This window comes from Cucurbita maxima, unplaced genomic scaffold (assembly GCF_002738345.1).
Source record: "Cucurbita maxima cultivar Rimu unplaced genomic scaffold, Cmax_1.0 Cma_Scf00033, whole genome shotgun sequence".
NCBI classification, from domain to species: domain Eukaryota; kingdom Viridiplantae; phylum Streptophyta; class Magnoliopsida; order Cucurbitales; family Cucurbitaceae; genus Cucurbita; species Cucurbita maxima.
In genome coordinates this window covers 2,320,379-2,331,907 of record NW_019272049.1, presented here as the reverse complement: position 1 = coordinate 2,331,907, position 11,529 = coordinate 2,320,379, and the positions used below count along the sequence as shown (strand labels likewise).

At 41.1% G+C, this 11,529-nt stretch overlaps 2 protein-coding genes across 2 annotated transcripts; both read right to left on the bottom strand.

The window, feature by feature from the left end:
- Window positions 1–520: 520 nt before the first annotated feature.
- On the bottom strand, window positions 521–7,516 carry LOC111467167. Its single transcript, XM_023111961.1, has 4 exons — window positions 6,982–7,516; window positions 4,298–4,369; window positions 3,028–3,099; window positions 521–2,868 (listed from the first exon to the last, which is right to left on the bottom strand). The coding sequence occupies exons 1-4, from the start codon at window positions 6,989–6,991 to the stop codon at window positions 713–715; spliced, it is 2,310 nt and encodes a 769-aa protein (XP_022967729.1). The 5' UTR covers window positions 6,992–7,516; the 3' UTR covers window positions 521–712.
- Window positions 7,517–9,969: 2,453 nt separating this feature from the next.
- Window positions 9,970–11,309, bottom strand: LOC111467245. The gene has a single exon (XM_023112098.1). The coding sequence runs from the start codon at window positions 11,077–11,079 to the stop codon at window positions 10,183–10,185; it is 897 nt and encodes a 298-aa protein (XP_022967866.1). The 5' UTR covers window positions 11,080–11,309; the 3' UTR covers window positions 9,970–10,182.
- Window positions 11,310–11,529: the final 220 nt, after the last annotated feature.

The window sequence follows — 11,529 nt, the reverse complement described above, 5'->3', positions numbered from 1 at the left end:
AAATGTCTCATATCAATGTAGATAGTATTCCTCACTCATATCTTTCACTAAATTAACTAATGGGGGACTCACTCCCAATAATCCTAAAAGAAAAAAGAAAAAAAATCTTGAAAGGTAATCGAGAATTCAAACCAAAATCCTAAAATTTTTCAGGGTTTATAAGTAAAGAACACTATTTTCATAAATACGAGACATTTTGAAAAATATTAAAAGTAAAACTACGAGACTTTATGTTCAAAGTGTATAATATCATCAATTGCTTATAACATGGTATCAAAGTCTCCCTCAACTCAGCCATATCGATATCGATGTCATATTGGCTGATCTTTTTCTATATACAGTTTCATTGTTCTTGAATCATGGCCTAATGGATTTTACGATTGGACTTTGAAATCAATATACTTAGACTTTTGAATATCGAGAGACTTCAAAGATCAAAATCTTCTCGAGAACTTCGAAAACAAGTCGTTATCTAAAGTGAAACTAAACGAGTCGAACTCAAAATCAAACCCAATCGATGAACAGCATAAACATGATTTCATAAACTTTGAGCAAACATTATACATTTACAGTGGAAACAATTTCACAAAATCATATTCCCCACGAGGAGAAAGCTTGTAACATTCATACAAATTCATCTCTCATTCTTTTAAACAAAAAAAAAATTAAAAATCCCCACTCAAATCTCAGCAATGGAATATAATAAACAACCTTAAAAAGCACCAGCTCCTGATGTTCCTGAAGACTCAGCCACATCTTCCAGCTTCAATGTTATAGCAACTTCCTCGACTGTTTTGCCTCGATCCGACGACCCATCGACCGCCCTGCTCAGTCTCTTCAACCATATGTCGTAGTCGACCGTGTACGGCGTTCCACAAAGGCTATCAACATAATCAGCAAATGCCTTCAACAAGGCTGACGCCTCGCCCAGCTGCTGCTGAATGATCCGTTTCGCCCAGCTTGTTTCCCTCCATTGCAATGCTGATTCGATGGAGTCTTGTTGCTCCATCGATCCGCCGCAAATGTAATAGAGGAGATAAATGACGCTCTCAGCGTCCGAAGATGGACAAAGTTTCCCATGCTGGAGAGCATGTGAGGATGAGAATTGTAAGTTCACAGCCGGGCTGTCACGGTCTTCCAAAACGGCACGTCCCCACGATATCGGAATGTATAAGTAACCGTTTTTTGATTCTTGCACGTCGACAACACGTATGATATTCTCAGGGCAGATATCACCATGCTGGACACTAGCTAGAGATGCACTTCTTAGAGCAGCTAGACAGTCCCGGCAACAACGAATCGCCTCTTCGGAAGATAACGAGCCATCCCGAGCAACTATAGATGAAAGCTGCTCACCAACCGGTGATGTCAAAAGCACCGGTGTCCCGCACCAGGGGTGGTCACATCGTCCCCCCATGGTCTGCTTCTTACACGGACCAGAATGTAGGATTCGGCCTGAGGCAATGATTTCAGGTAAGCATCTGCTTGAAATGCCTTGTAACTTGAAGATGTTCAGTACTTTTGTTTGTCTCTGTACTTGATACCAAAGACTCATATCCTCCCAAGATGGCTCGAGCTTCGACACGTGAGCGCCAACGTAAAGCGTCAACAACTCAGCAGGATAATCAACAGAAACAGCAGTGTATAAAGAACAGTTATTAACACCAACCAAGGATCCCTGCACCTCGAAGCTTTTTTGCCCTTGTCTTTGATCATCAACAACGAGTATTTCCCCGGGACGAAGCTTCAAACGCAATGCTTGGTTCTTGTACACATCATTATCCATCTGCTCGAGTTCAACAATCTCTCCAGGATGATCATTAAACTGTTCAAAAGGAACTATTGTATTTTCATTTTCGGACACTCGACACTCGATCCAACGCTTCTGTAAACGCAAACCATGGTCTGATGCTAAAGACGTAATCGAGTGTCTTGGCAGACCATGCCATTGGACTATAGAGTAGAAAGTTGCCAATAAGATTTGTAAAGTTCCCAAGTCTCCCCAGTTTACATTTCCAAGTTTGTTCCATATACGGTCGACCGGTGAAACGCATACTTCAGCATAGTCTCTCATCCATTCAACTGCTGATTGGTATGGGTTAGCCGAGTTAATGTCGAGCCTGCTAAGATCTCCGCCGAGTTTTACTACGCCACCATATTTTGAATCTAATATCAAAACGAAAACAGAATCATAGTTCTTGACAGTACCAATTTTGCTTAAACTCCTAGAAATAAGTAAATGTAAGCCATAGAAGAGAGCTTCACAAACAACACGAGCCGATAACCTCAACCCGTCTTCTGATAGTACATTAGCCTTGAATAAAGCAAACTGCACGACTTGATCCCAACGTACTTGTAGCTCATCTCCAACTCTAGAAATCAAGCCTAAGCCTAGTAACTCTCCCACCTTTCCCCTTGATATCGCCTTTTCAACGGTATAGAATTTCGATCCTAAGTGACGGGGGCAGGATACAAAGAAAGGTAACGGTCTACTCTTATGCCAAAACGTTCGCCATAAACCGTTGATGATAGCATGAAAGAAGTCTTCAAGTGCAAGGAACTCATCTTCGATTAGATCATCGGAGAACGGTGAACATGGCATACGAAACAGTTGCTGAAACAAGACTCCTTCTACTGCCAAATCGAGCTCGTGAATTTCGTCAATCGCAAATGGCGGTGGAAAATTTGGTTCCTCATCTGCAGAACGGGGTGAAGTATTCTCCACAACCCAATCCTCAAGACTCTGATTAAAGATTTCAAAATCATTGAGTTTTCTTTTAAAGTCCTTCAGCACTTTATATACTCTTCTTGAAACAGGAACAAATTTGCCTGATGAAGCAGTGGCAGACGGACTACGCCCTGATTGAGCTGCAATGAAGATGACCGTTATGTCATATGAATCAGTTAACGATCGCTAATAGTAGGAACTAATTTTAAGATTTATTGAATGTACGGTAATTGAGACCAAAGTAATACACATCAAATAGTATAGGGACAAAAATGGAATTTTAACCGAGGAGTACAAACCCGAATGTGATTTTCGAAAACTTCCATCCAAGCTTTGAGCTGGAGACAAGTCTGTACCATTTTGAAGAAAACCTGTAGCATATTGATGTAAGCGTTGTGAGGATAAGAAAGTAATTGAAACATCATTTAGTTGCATATCCAATTATCCCCACACTATTCTTTATTCCAAAGTGCCCTTATGGAAGTCAATCTATTCCCTAAAGTTTATTGTCCTTTGGCTAAGCCAAAGAATAGAACTACAGGTAAATCTAAAGGGGGAGTAAAGAAAAAGGGATAGAGAGCTCAAGAAATTGGAGTGTTTGGTAAATTATAAGAGAAGGAAAACAGCAAATAAGGCAGAGTTTCAAATTGTGTAAAACGAAAGCGATTGCTTGGAATGTAAGAGGTTTTGGGGTATTGTGACGTCCTACAATCCCACATTGGTTGGGGAGGAGAATGAAACACCCTTTATAAGGGTGTGAAAACCTTTCCCTAGCAAACACGTTTTAAAGCCTTGAGGGGAACCCCGAAAGGGAAAGCCCAAAGCGGACAATATTTGCTAGCGGTGGGCTTGAGCCATTGCAGGCATGGAGAATAGGAGATTGATTAAAGAGGTCATTGCATAGGAAAACCTCAACATCGTCATTCTTGTTAAATCCAAACATGGTTAAAGGGGCCTTTTCAATGCGGGTTTCTTCAGCTTCCAGGTGTTGGAGGGTGGATGTCTCAAGCCTCCCAAACAAAGAGGGAGGAAGTTGTTCTCGGATGAGTTGGGTGGGTTGTTTAGCTTATGTGGTCCCTGTTGGTGCTTGATGTCACAACCACACTATGAAAAGAGTAGGTACTGACCCTTACGTTGCAATAAGCAAAACGACGACTCTCAAATGGCACCCATCTAGCCACACTAGGGCCTAGATGAGTGTCGTGATGCGACCGGGGAGAACAGTGCATCATCCAACACACCACACAGAGTGGACATTGAGGAAAAGACGACGCATAAGCAAGATAGCCCCTAGAGTTGTGATTGTGCTCGAGCAACCTAGCACAATTTTTTTGAGTTGTAAGGAGGCATTTGAGGAGTTTTTCCTTCATCTACCCTTCAAAGATGGGGTGTGTGCTATTTTGTGGGGACTTTAGGATGAGAGTCTTTTTGGATATGTTTGGTTTCTTGTAACCATTCTCTAGGTCTTATTACTCTTGACTCAACCCCTTTCTTGTAGTCTGCCTCAACATTATTTGAGACTATATTTATTGAGAATATCAAAATAAATAAATAAAAAGCAATGGTTACCAGATATGAACTTTCTAAAACTTCCATCCAAACTTTGCACAGGAGATGGGTCCAAATCACCTTGCTCTACACCTGGAATGAGAGGGAATTGCTTCCAATTAAATCAAGAAGAAAAAAACAGCTACAAGAGAAGTTATATGATGGCAAAACAAGCAAAGGAAAAATAATAATAATAATAATTGAAGGTTCTTTTTAGACTCGTGATATACCCGGACTCTCAAAGACAAAGATCAAAGCTTCCAAGTCATGGGCAAAGAAAGAACGATTGAGAACTGTTGGGAGGGAGTCCCACATTGGTTAATTAAGGGGTTGAACGAAGCTTTTTCATAAGGGTATGGAAACCTCTCCCTAGCATACGTGTTTTAAAATCTTGAAGGGAAGTCCAGAAGGGAAAGCCCAAAGAGGACAATATCTACTAGTGGTGGGCTTGGGCTGTTACAAATAGTATCCAAGCCAGATACTGGGCGGTGTGCCAACGAGAACGCAGACCCCTAAGGGGGGTGGATTGTGAGATTCCATATTGGTTGGAGAGGTGAACGAAGCGTTCCTTATAAGGGTGTAGAAACCTCTCCCTAGCAGACGCATTTTAAAACCTTGAGGAGAAGCCTAAAAGGGAAAACCCAAAAAGAACAATATCTACTAGCAGTGAGCTTGGGCTGTTATAAATGGTATCAGAACCAGACACCGGGCGATGTGCTAACAAGAACGCTGGGCCCAAGAGGAGTGGATTATGAGATCCCACCTTGGTTGGAGAGGAGAACAAAGCATTCCTTATTTATAAGAGTATGGAAACCTCTCCCTAGCAGTGAGCTTGGGCTATTAGAGATAGTCCGTGTATAAATCTTCAAACCAGTTGCAACCTTGAAGAACTTCCGAATCCCAATGTATTATTAGTACCTTTTCGTTGCAAGTAACAAAGATACAAATATCTATGTTTTTCCCTCCATTTTTTAATGAGAAACATAGGAATGCATAATGAGAGGTCACATCCAACAAGAACAGCATAAAAGGACAACGGAACAAAATGTCACTTTTCTTATAAGCGTGTGGAAACTTCTCCCTAGTAGACACGTTTTAAAACCATGAGGTTAATAGTGATATGTCACAGGCCAAAGTGGACAATATCTGCGAGCAGTGGGTGGGCTTGGGTTGTTACAAATGGTATCAAAGCAAGGGGGTGGATTGTGAGATCCCACGTAAACGAAACTCCTTATAAGGGTGTGGAAACATCTCCCTACTAGACGCATTTTAAAAACATGAGACTGACGACGATACGTAATGAGCCAAAGCAGACAATATTTGCTAGCGGTGGGCTTGGGTTGCTACACCGTGAATGGTACAAGATCACAAGTAAAAAGAAAATCCCCGTGTTTCACTCTTTCCAAAATCCAAAGCCATCACTCCCTTCTAAGCTTGAACCTTTTTGAAATTTCCTATACAAGCTTTCTAACTCAAGCTGCAAAAACTTGGAGTAGGTTCTTTAAACTTTCCATTCATTGGTTAAAGGAGAGTTCTTCCACCATTACGAATTAGCCATTCTTCGGAGCATTCGGATCTAATAAAAAAACCAGTGGATTCAACCATATTGAGGATTGTTGGGAGAGGAGTCCCACAACGGCTAATTACGGGGTGGATAATGAGGTTATAAGTAAGGAATACATCTCCATTGGTATAAAGCCTTTTGGGGAAGCCCAAAACAAATTCATGAGAGCTTATACTCAAAGTGGACAATATCATACCATTGTCGAGAGTTGTGATTCTTAACATGGTATCATAGTCATGCCCTTAACTTAGTCATGTCAATAAAATCCTCAAATATCGAACAAAGAAGTTGTGAGCCTCAAAAGTGTAGTCAAAAGTGACTCAAGTATTGACCAAAAGGTGTACTTTGTTCGAGTCCTCCAGAGAAAGAGTTGAGCCTTGATTAAATGGAGGTTGTTCGAGGGCTCCATATGCCTCAAGGGAGGCTCTACGGTGTACTTTGTTCGAGGGGAGGATTGTTGGGAGAAGAGTCCCACATCGGTTAATTAAGGGTTTGATCATGGGTTTATAAGCAAGGAATACATCTCCATTGGTATGAGACTTTTTGGGGAAACCAAAAGCAAAGCCACGAGAGCTTATGCTCAAAGTGGACAATATCATACAATTATGGAGGTTCGTGATTCCTAACCAATCATTTGTGAATGAATGACGCTAGAGGAATATCACATTGGAATCCATTGGCTTAGGTCTCTACTTTCGAGTATTTTTCGAACATTCCCGTTTCCTTTCCATCTCTTTGCATTTTTCATTCATAGCCATCCAATCCATGGAAAGAAAATGGAAAAACAAGTACATTCAACTGAAATGCAAGAATGAATGAACAGATAAAATCAAAATCAGTATAGCCAAATTAAATCCTAATTGTCAGCATTCATAGTTGTCAGTACACTTAATCTCAACACATTTTGAAGATCAAACGAGCGGATCATTTTGCAACCTTCAAATGACAAACAGAAGCACCCAAAAACAGAGATGAACAACAACTCAAAAGAAACTAAACAAATAGACAATAATTAAAAACACGACAAAGAAAGTAAACATTAAAAAAAACACCCGAAAAGAAAAGAGATTCCATGTCTCTTGTCTTCCCTCCTCCCCTCCCCCATAGAAGCAAGGTATAGAAACAATGGAATCAAACTAACCTGGCTTCATAGTGTTGGAAGAAGACGAAGAACAAGGGAAAAAGCTTGAAAATCACATGGATTTGATGAAATAGAGATGAAAATAGAGAGTAAAAATGGCATTTCTTGAAGACCCAGTTGAGGAAAAGGGGTTTATACAACAATGGTGGAAGTAGAAGAGATTGTGGGACATTTTTGTTGCTGTTCTTGGGTTTGGAACAAGATTTGGGGCTGTTTTTGTTCCTTTTTTTTTTTTTTTTTTGTGGGAGTTCCAGGGATGGGGAAGCACGCGAGGAAGGACTGGGTGAGAAAGAAGGAGAGAGTGGAAAGGAACGCAGGTCCCGAGGGAGAAAGGTGTGGGCAATGGTGAGTGCCCAAATAAAGAAGAAGGAAGAAAGAAAGAAAAAGAGTCCCCACTTCCATAGGGTCCACTGTGCGCCCAATATCCTTCACCCATCTGCTTCATTATCATTCACCATCATGCGCTCTTTTCCTTCTCATTCCTTCCCTCTTCTCTCAACTCCGCCCGCGCGTCTTACTCAACCGCTTCTTTTTCTTTGCTTCAAATACAAACTTTCTAATTAATTTTATATTTAATATTTTTTTTACCACTTTTAATTATATTTCATTTGAATATTATAACGCACAAATTGAGCCCACGACAAATCTCGTCTAAACCGCACATGCTATAATGGTCCATTAGCGGTAACCATTCAAGCCCACTGCTAATAAATATTATCCTCTTTTAGTTTGTTATGTATGATCATTAGTCTCACTGTTATAAAACGTGTCTATTAGGGAGGTTCTACATTCTTGGAGGAATGATTCAAATCATCTCGCCAATGTTTCACATTTAATCCACTCGTCTTAGGTCCAAAACTCACAACTTCGCCTAGGCCCAGTGTCACGTCATGTTTGTCCAAGGCATATCGTCCATGGCAGCATACCCGTGATACGCCAAAACTTTTACCTTGTACTATTTTATTGTTTTCTTTATCACTTTCTTTTACCGCTTTCATGTTGTATTATTTTTTTCTTGTTTTCTTTAAGAGTATGACGTTTCGGCGACGTCATGACTACGCCGGGTAGACATGAAATGCCTCAAAATGTACTATAGGAGGATATGACTAGTTGTCAACTTCTCCCTACACGATAGTTATATGTAGCGAGCCCTTTTTGTTGCCTTTTGCTTACATTCCCATGTAACACCCATCTCAATTGCTCTCTCTTGCTTTCAAAACTCTTTTTCTAAAACCTCTCTTCCTCGCTTTCTAAAATCTTCTCTTGAAATCGAGACCCGAGGTTTGTATTCACGTTGCTCGACCGCAGGCAACGTAACTTGAAGTAGGCTTGACCCACTCAATGTTGAGAGTGGATGTCGCACAATCGCCAAATCCACTGCCTAAAAACCGTATTTGTGACACCCAACATGCAAGGTAATCTAAGTGAAGTATCAAGTCACATGTCCATAACCAACCTCACGCCTCGTTTAACGATACTGTACTGGAGTGGAAAGGAAAGCAAAAGTTATGTAGACATTGTACTATCTATTATCGATCTAGGTGGCTACCTTTGTCTAGCACGGTTGTCGTGGTCATCTTTTAGGTCTCTAGGGCGGTTTTCCAACCTTGATATAGATTCACGTCTCTAGGTCTCTTGATTTTGACTCATTGAGTCTAGTTTAGTCGCAAGCACTAGAGTTACTCCCTCTAATCATCTCTCATGATTCTTATGTGGTTAGACTATTGCAGAGGTTCCATCCTAAGTCATTGTTTAGCCAAATTGACTCTCAACCTCTACTCTTATTATATTTTCACTACTTACACTCTAGAGGGAGAATCATACATTCAATCACCTAAAGTTAATGTACAGTAAATCATACAACCATACAAGAACGCAGATACACAAATTCCTGTCCTCACAAAAGTTAAACAACAAGGACATAGGGACTCACACGCTACACACACTGTAGGGTATCTAATGTGCGTTTATCACGTGTGTGTCACATGCGAAGGAATGGCACACTTGCGAGTTATCAAGCTGGTTCAACAGGTTGGGTCATATCATCTTTTCGATTCAAGCATAGGGTTACTGGTTTGTGTGTGCAGGTTTTGGGTTAGAAGCGGGTTTGATCGATCCAAGTGATGCGTAGCTCCAGCTAAATTGTGACACATGTCTTCCGTATGCCTGAACGTATTTTGCACTCCTCCGACCGCTGCATGTCCTCAATGTAATCCACCTACGATTTCCACATTCTAGATTTTCGATTATTGAACGATCCAAAATAATTTCTTTAGATTTTTATAACTTCTAATTCAAAACTTTCCGATGTAAGTTTCTTATAATTATTACGCAACTACATATCATAATAAACGCGTTCAAACTTTAGGGTTTATTCATTCTTATCGAAACTTAAGGTGTCCCAAAACTCTAATTTCTGGCTCGATTCTTGGCCAAGTTTCAATATGAAATTTGTGAAGTTTCACACCTTTTTAGATTCTAACTCTCCAGAAGACTCTCGGTTCAAGATTCTAAATCTAAATAATCTAATTTCAAAAACTCATACATCGTACCTTCATTCTTCTTCGGTTTATTTAAGTTCCTTTTATTTTTTCTAGTTTAAGCTGCATGATCGTTTGCAAGCCTATGTCTCATAGTGGGTCCATGTGCATGTGCATGAGTCAGGTAGGGAGCCCAAGACCAATCATGAACTTCTTATGTCTCATTTGCATGTACTTGCATTTCTCGACCTCAATAAGTGTTTCTTAGTCATCTCATTCAGATGTGTTATTGGTTCATTCATGTACCTCTTCCTTACTCGATTGTCACATGTCATCAACTTTCACATTTTACTCAGAGAGGTACAACTCTAACACCATTTGTATTGCTCCCATGTCCAAGATTCAGATAATTTTAGTCTCGTACAAAATCAATGTAATTAGAATTTTGAAAGATAATATGATTAAATTTAATTTCTATTTCGGGGTAAAAAAAAACTATGAGAATCAATTTTCCAATTTAACCATAATAATTTGGCCTAATAATTTCGACTAAATCGTCCACAGGACGGGATAGAGAATTGAGCTAAAGGGCAGGAACACAGATAAAGAGATTTTTAGAAGGCTCTGATCTCACGGGATAAACGAACATCTACAACTACACCATTATCAAACAAAATAGTTGGTAAAAGAAGGTCGGTTTACACATTTAAACTGACGAATTTCAAGCACTAACGCTGCTGCCTTCCTCAGCCACCGCCTCCACACACGGTGGCCCATCAAGACCGGGGAACTCCGGCGCCTTTCTGTCCTTAAACCGCCGGGACGCCTTCCGGTCGGAGTCGCCGGAATTGGAAAACAATTTCATTTGCTTCCTCAAATCCTCAATGCCCTTTTTCAAAAGCCCATTCTCCATTTGCAAAACCTCAAACTCACGCTTCACTGAAAAATAACCCAAATCCAAATCCTCATTTTCGAAACTACCCTTCTCCGATCTCGAATCCCCACTCTCCACGTGTTCGATCCCGATCTTATCCAGCAACAGCAATGGAGCCTCCCGAAATGAAATCCCACCACTCACCTTCATCCCCTCCGCCGCTGGGACCTTAAGCCCCCATCGAAACCTCACCGCCGCACAACTCAGAATCGGAACCGCCGTACTAGCAGCCACTTCCAAACCAGAAACCGCCTTCGAGACAGCACTTCTAACATCCACAGATTCCTCCTCCGATTTCAGAACCTTCTGGAACATCATCGAGGAGGACTGCGATTTCTTGATCGAGAAATCGCCGAGTTTCGGCTTCAGATGGAGCATGAAGGAGGGATTTCCACGGCCGATTAGGTCGAATTCGGCGCTCATGAGCATAGGCGAAGAGATCGGGGAGCCGAAGGAGCCGATTCCAGTTTTGACGATTACTGAGAAGGGATTTGAAGAATCGTTAGGGCGATAAGAGAGTTTGAAGGAGGGGCCGGATTCGAAGAGGGTTGAGAGGTTGAGAGATAGGTCTTTGGCGGTGCCGGCGGCTATGGCGGATTGGAAAGGAAGGCCAAGAATGCTGAGAGGGACTTTGGCTCTCAATAATGGCTTCTGATCTTCGCGGAATTTCAGAGATGCTTTCATCTTCCTTCTCTGAAAACCCTAATTTGGATTTGGAATTGGAATTGAAAGAAATTAGAGAGGGAATGGATTTTTGTAATTGAGGAATTGGGGATTTGAAATTTGAACCAAGAAAACGCTCTGTAGCGGAGATTTCGCTGAATTTTATCTACGTTTATGGAGTTGGGGGCTAAGGAGGGCTGCTCGGCCCGCTTCCCATTATTCAATGAAGGCTTTCCATGGTTTGGGTCCTTTTGGAATATGGGATCATCTTATACCATATCCGAGCAACCAATTTCCAACCTTCACTCAATTGTTAGGCTCAACTGAACTATAGTGGCTAAAATTTGAGTCACGGTTCTAGGCTGGCTGGTGGCTAAAATATGGATTGAGTGTATGGATTCAATTTCTTCTCGTCCCGTGGATCATCTCTCCTAGTCTTGATCTAGTCGGTCCCCTTGGAATTATCTCGAG

Bases quoted from the DNA above. Each gene is read 5' to 3' on its own strand.
- LOC111467167 (XM_023111961.1), bottom strand. The intron at 3,100-4,297 runs GTAACCATTGCT...AATATGCTACAG, and splicing joins TTTTAGAAAGTTCATATCTG to GTTTTCTTCAAAATGGTACA. The intron at 2,869-3,027 runs GTTTGTACTCCT...TCTTCATTGCAG, and splicing joins TTTTCGAAAATCACATTCGG to CTCAATCAGGGCGTAGTCCG.
- LOC111467245 (XM_023112098.1), bottom strand. From the start codon at position 11,079: ATGAAAGCATCTCTGAAATTCCGCGAAGATCAGAAGCCATTATTGAGA.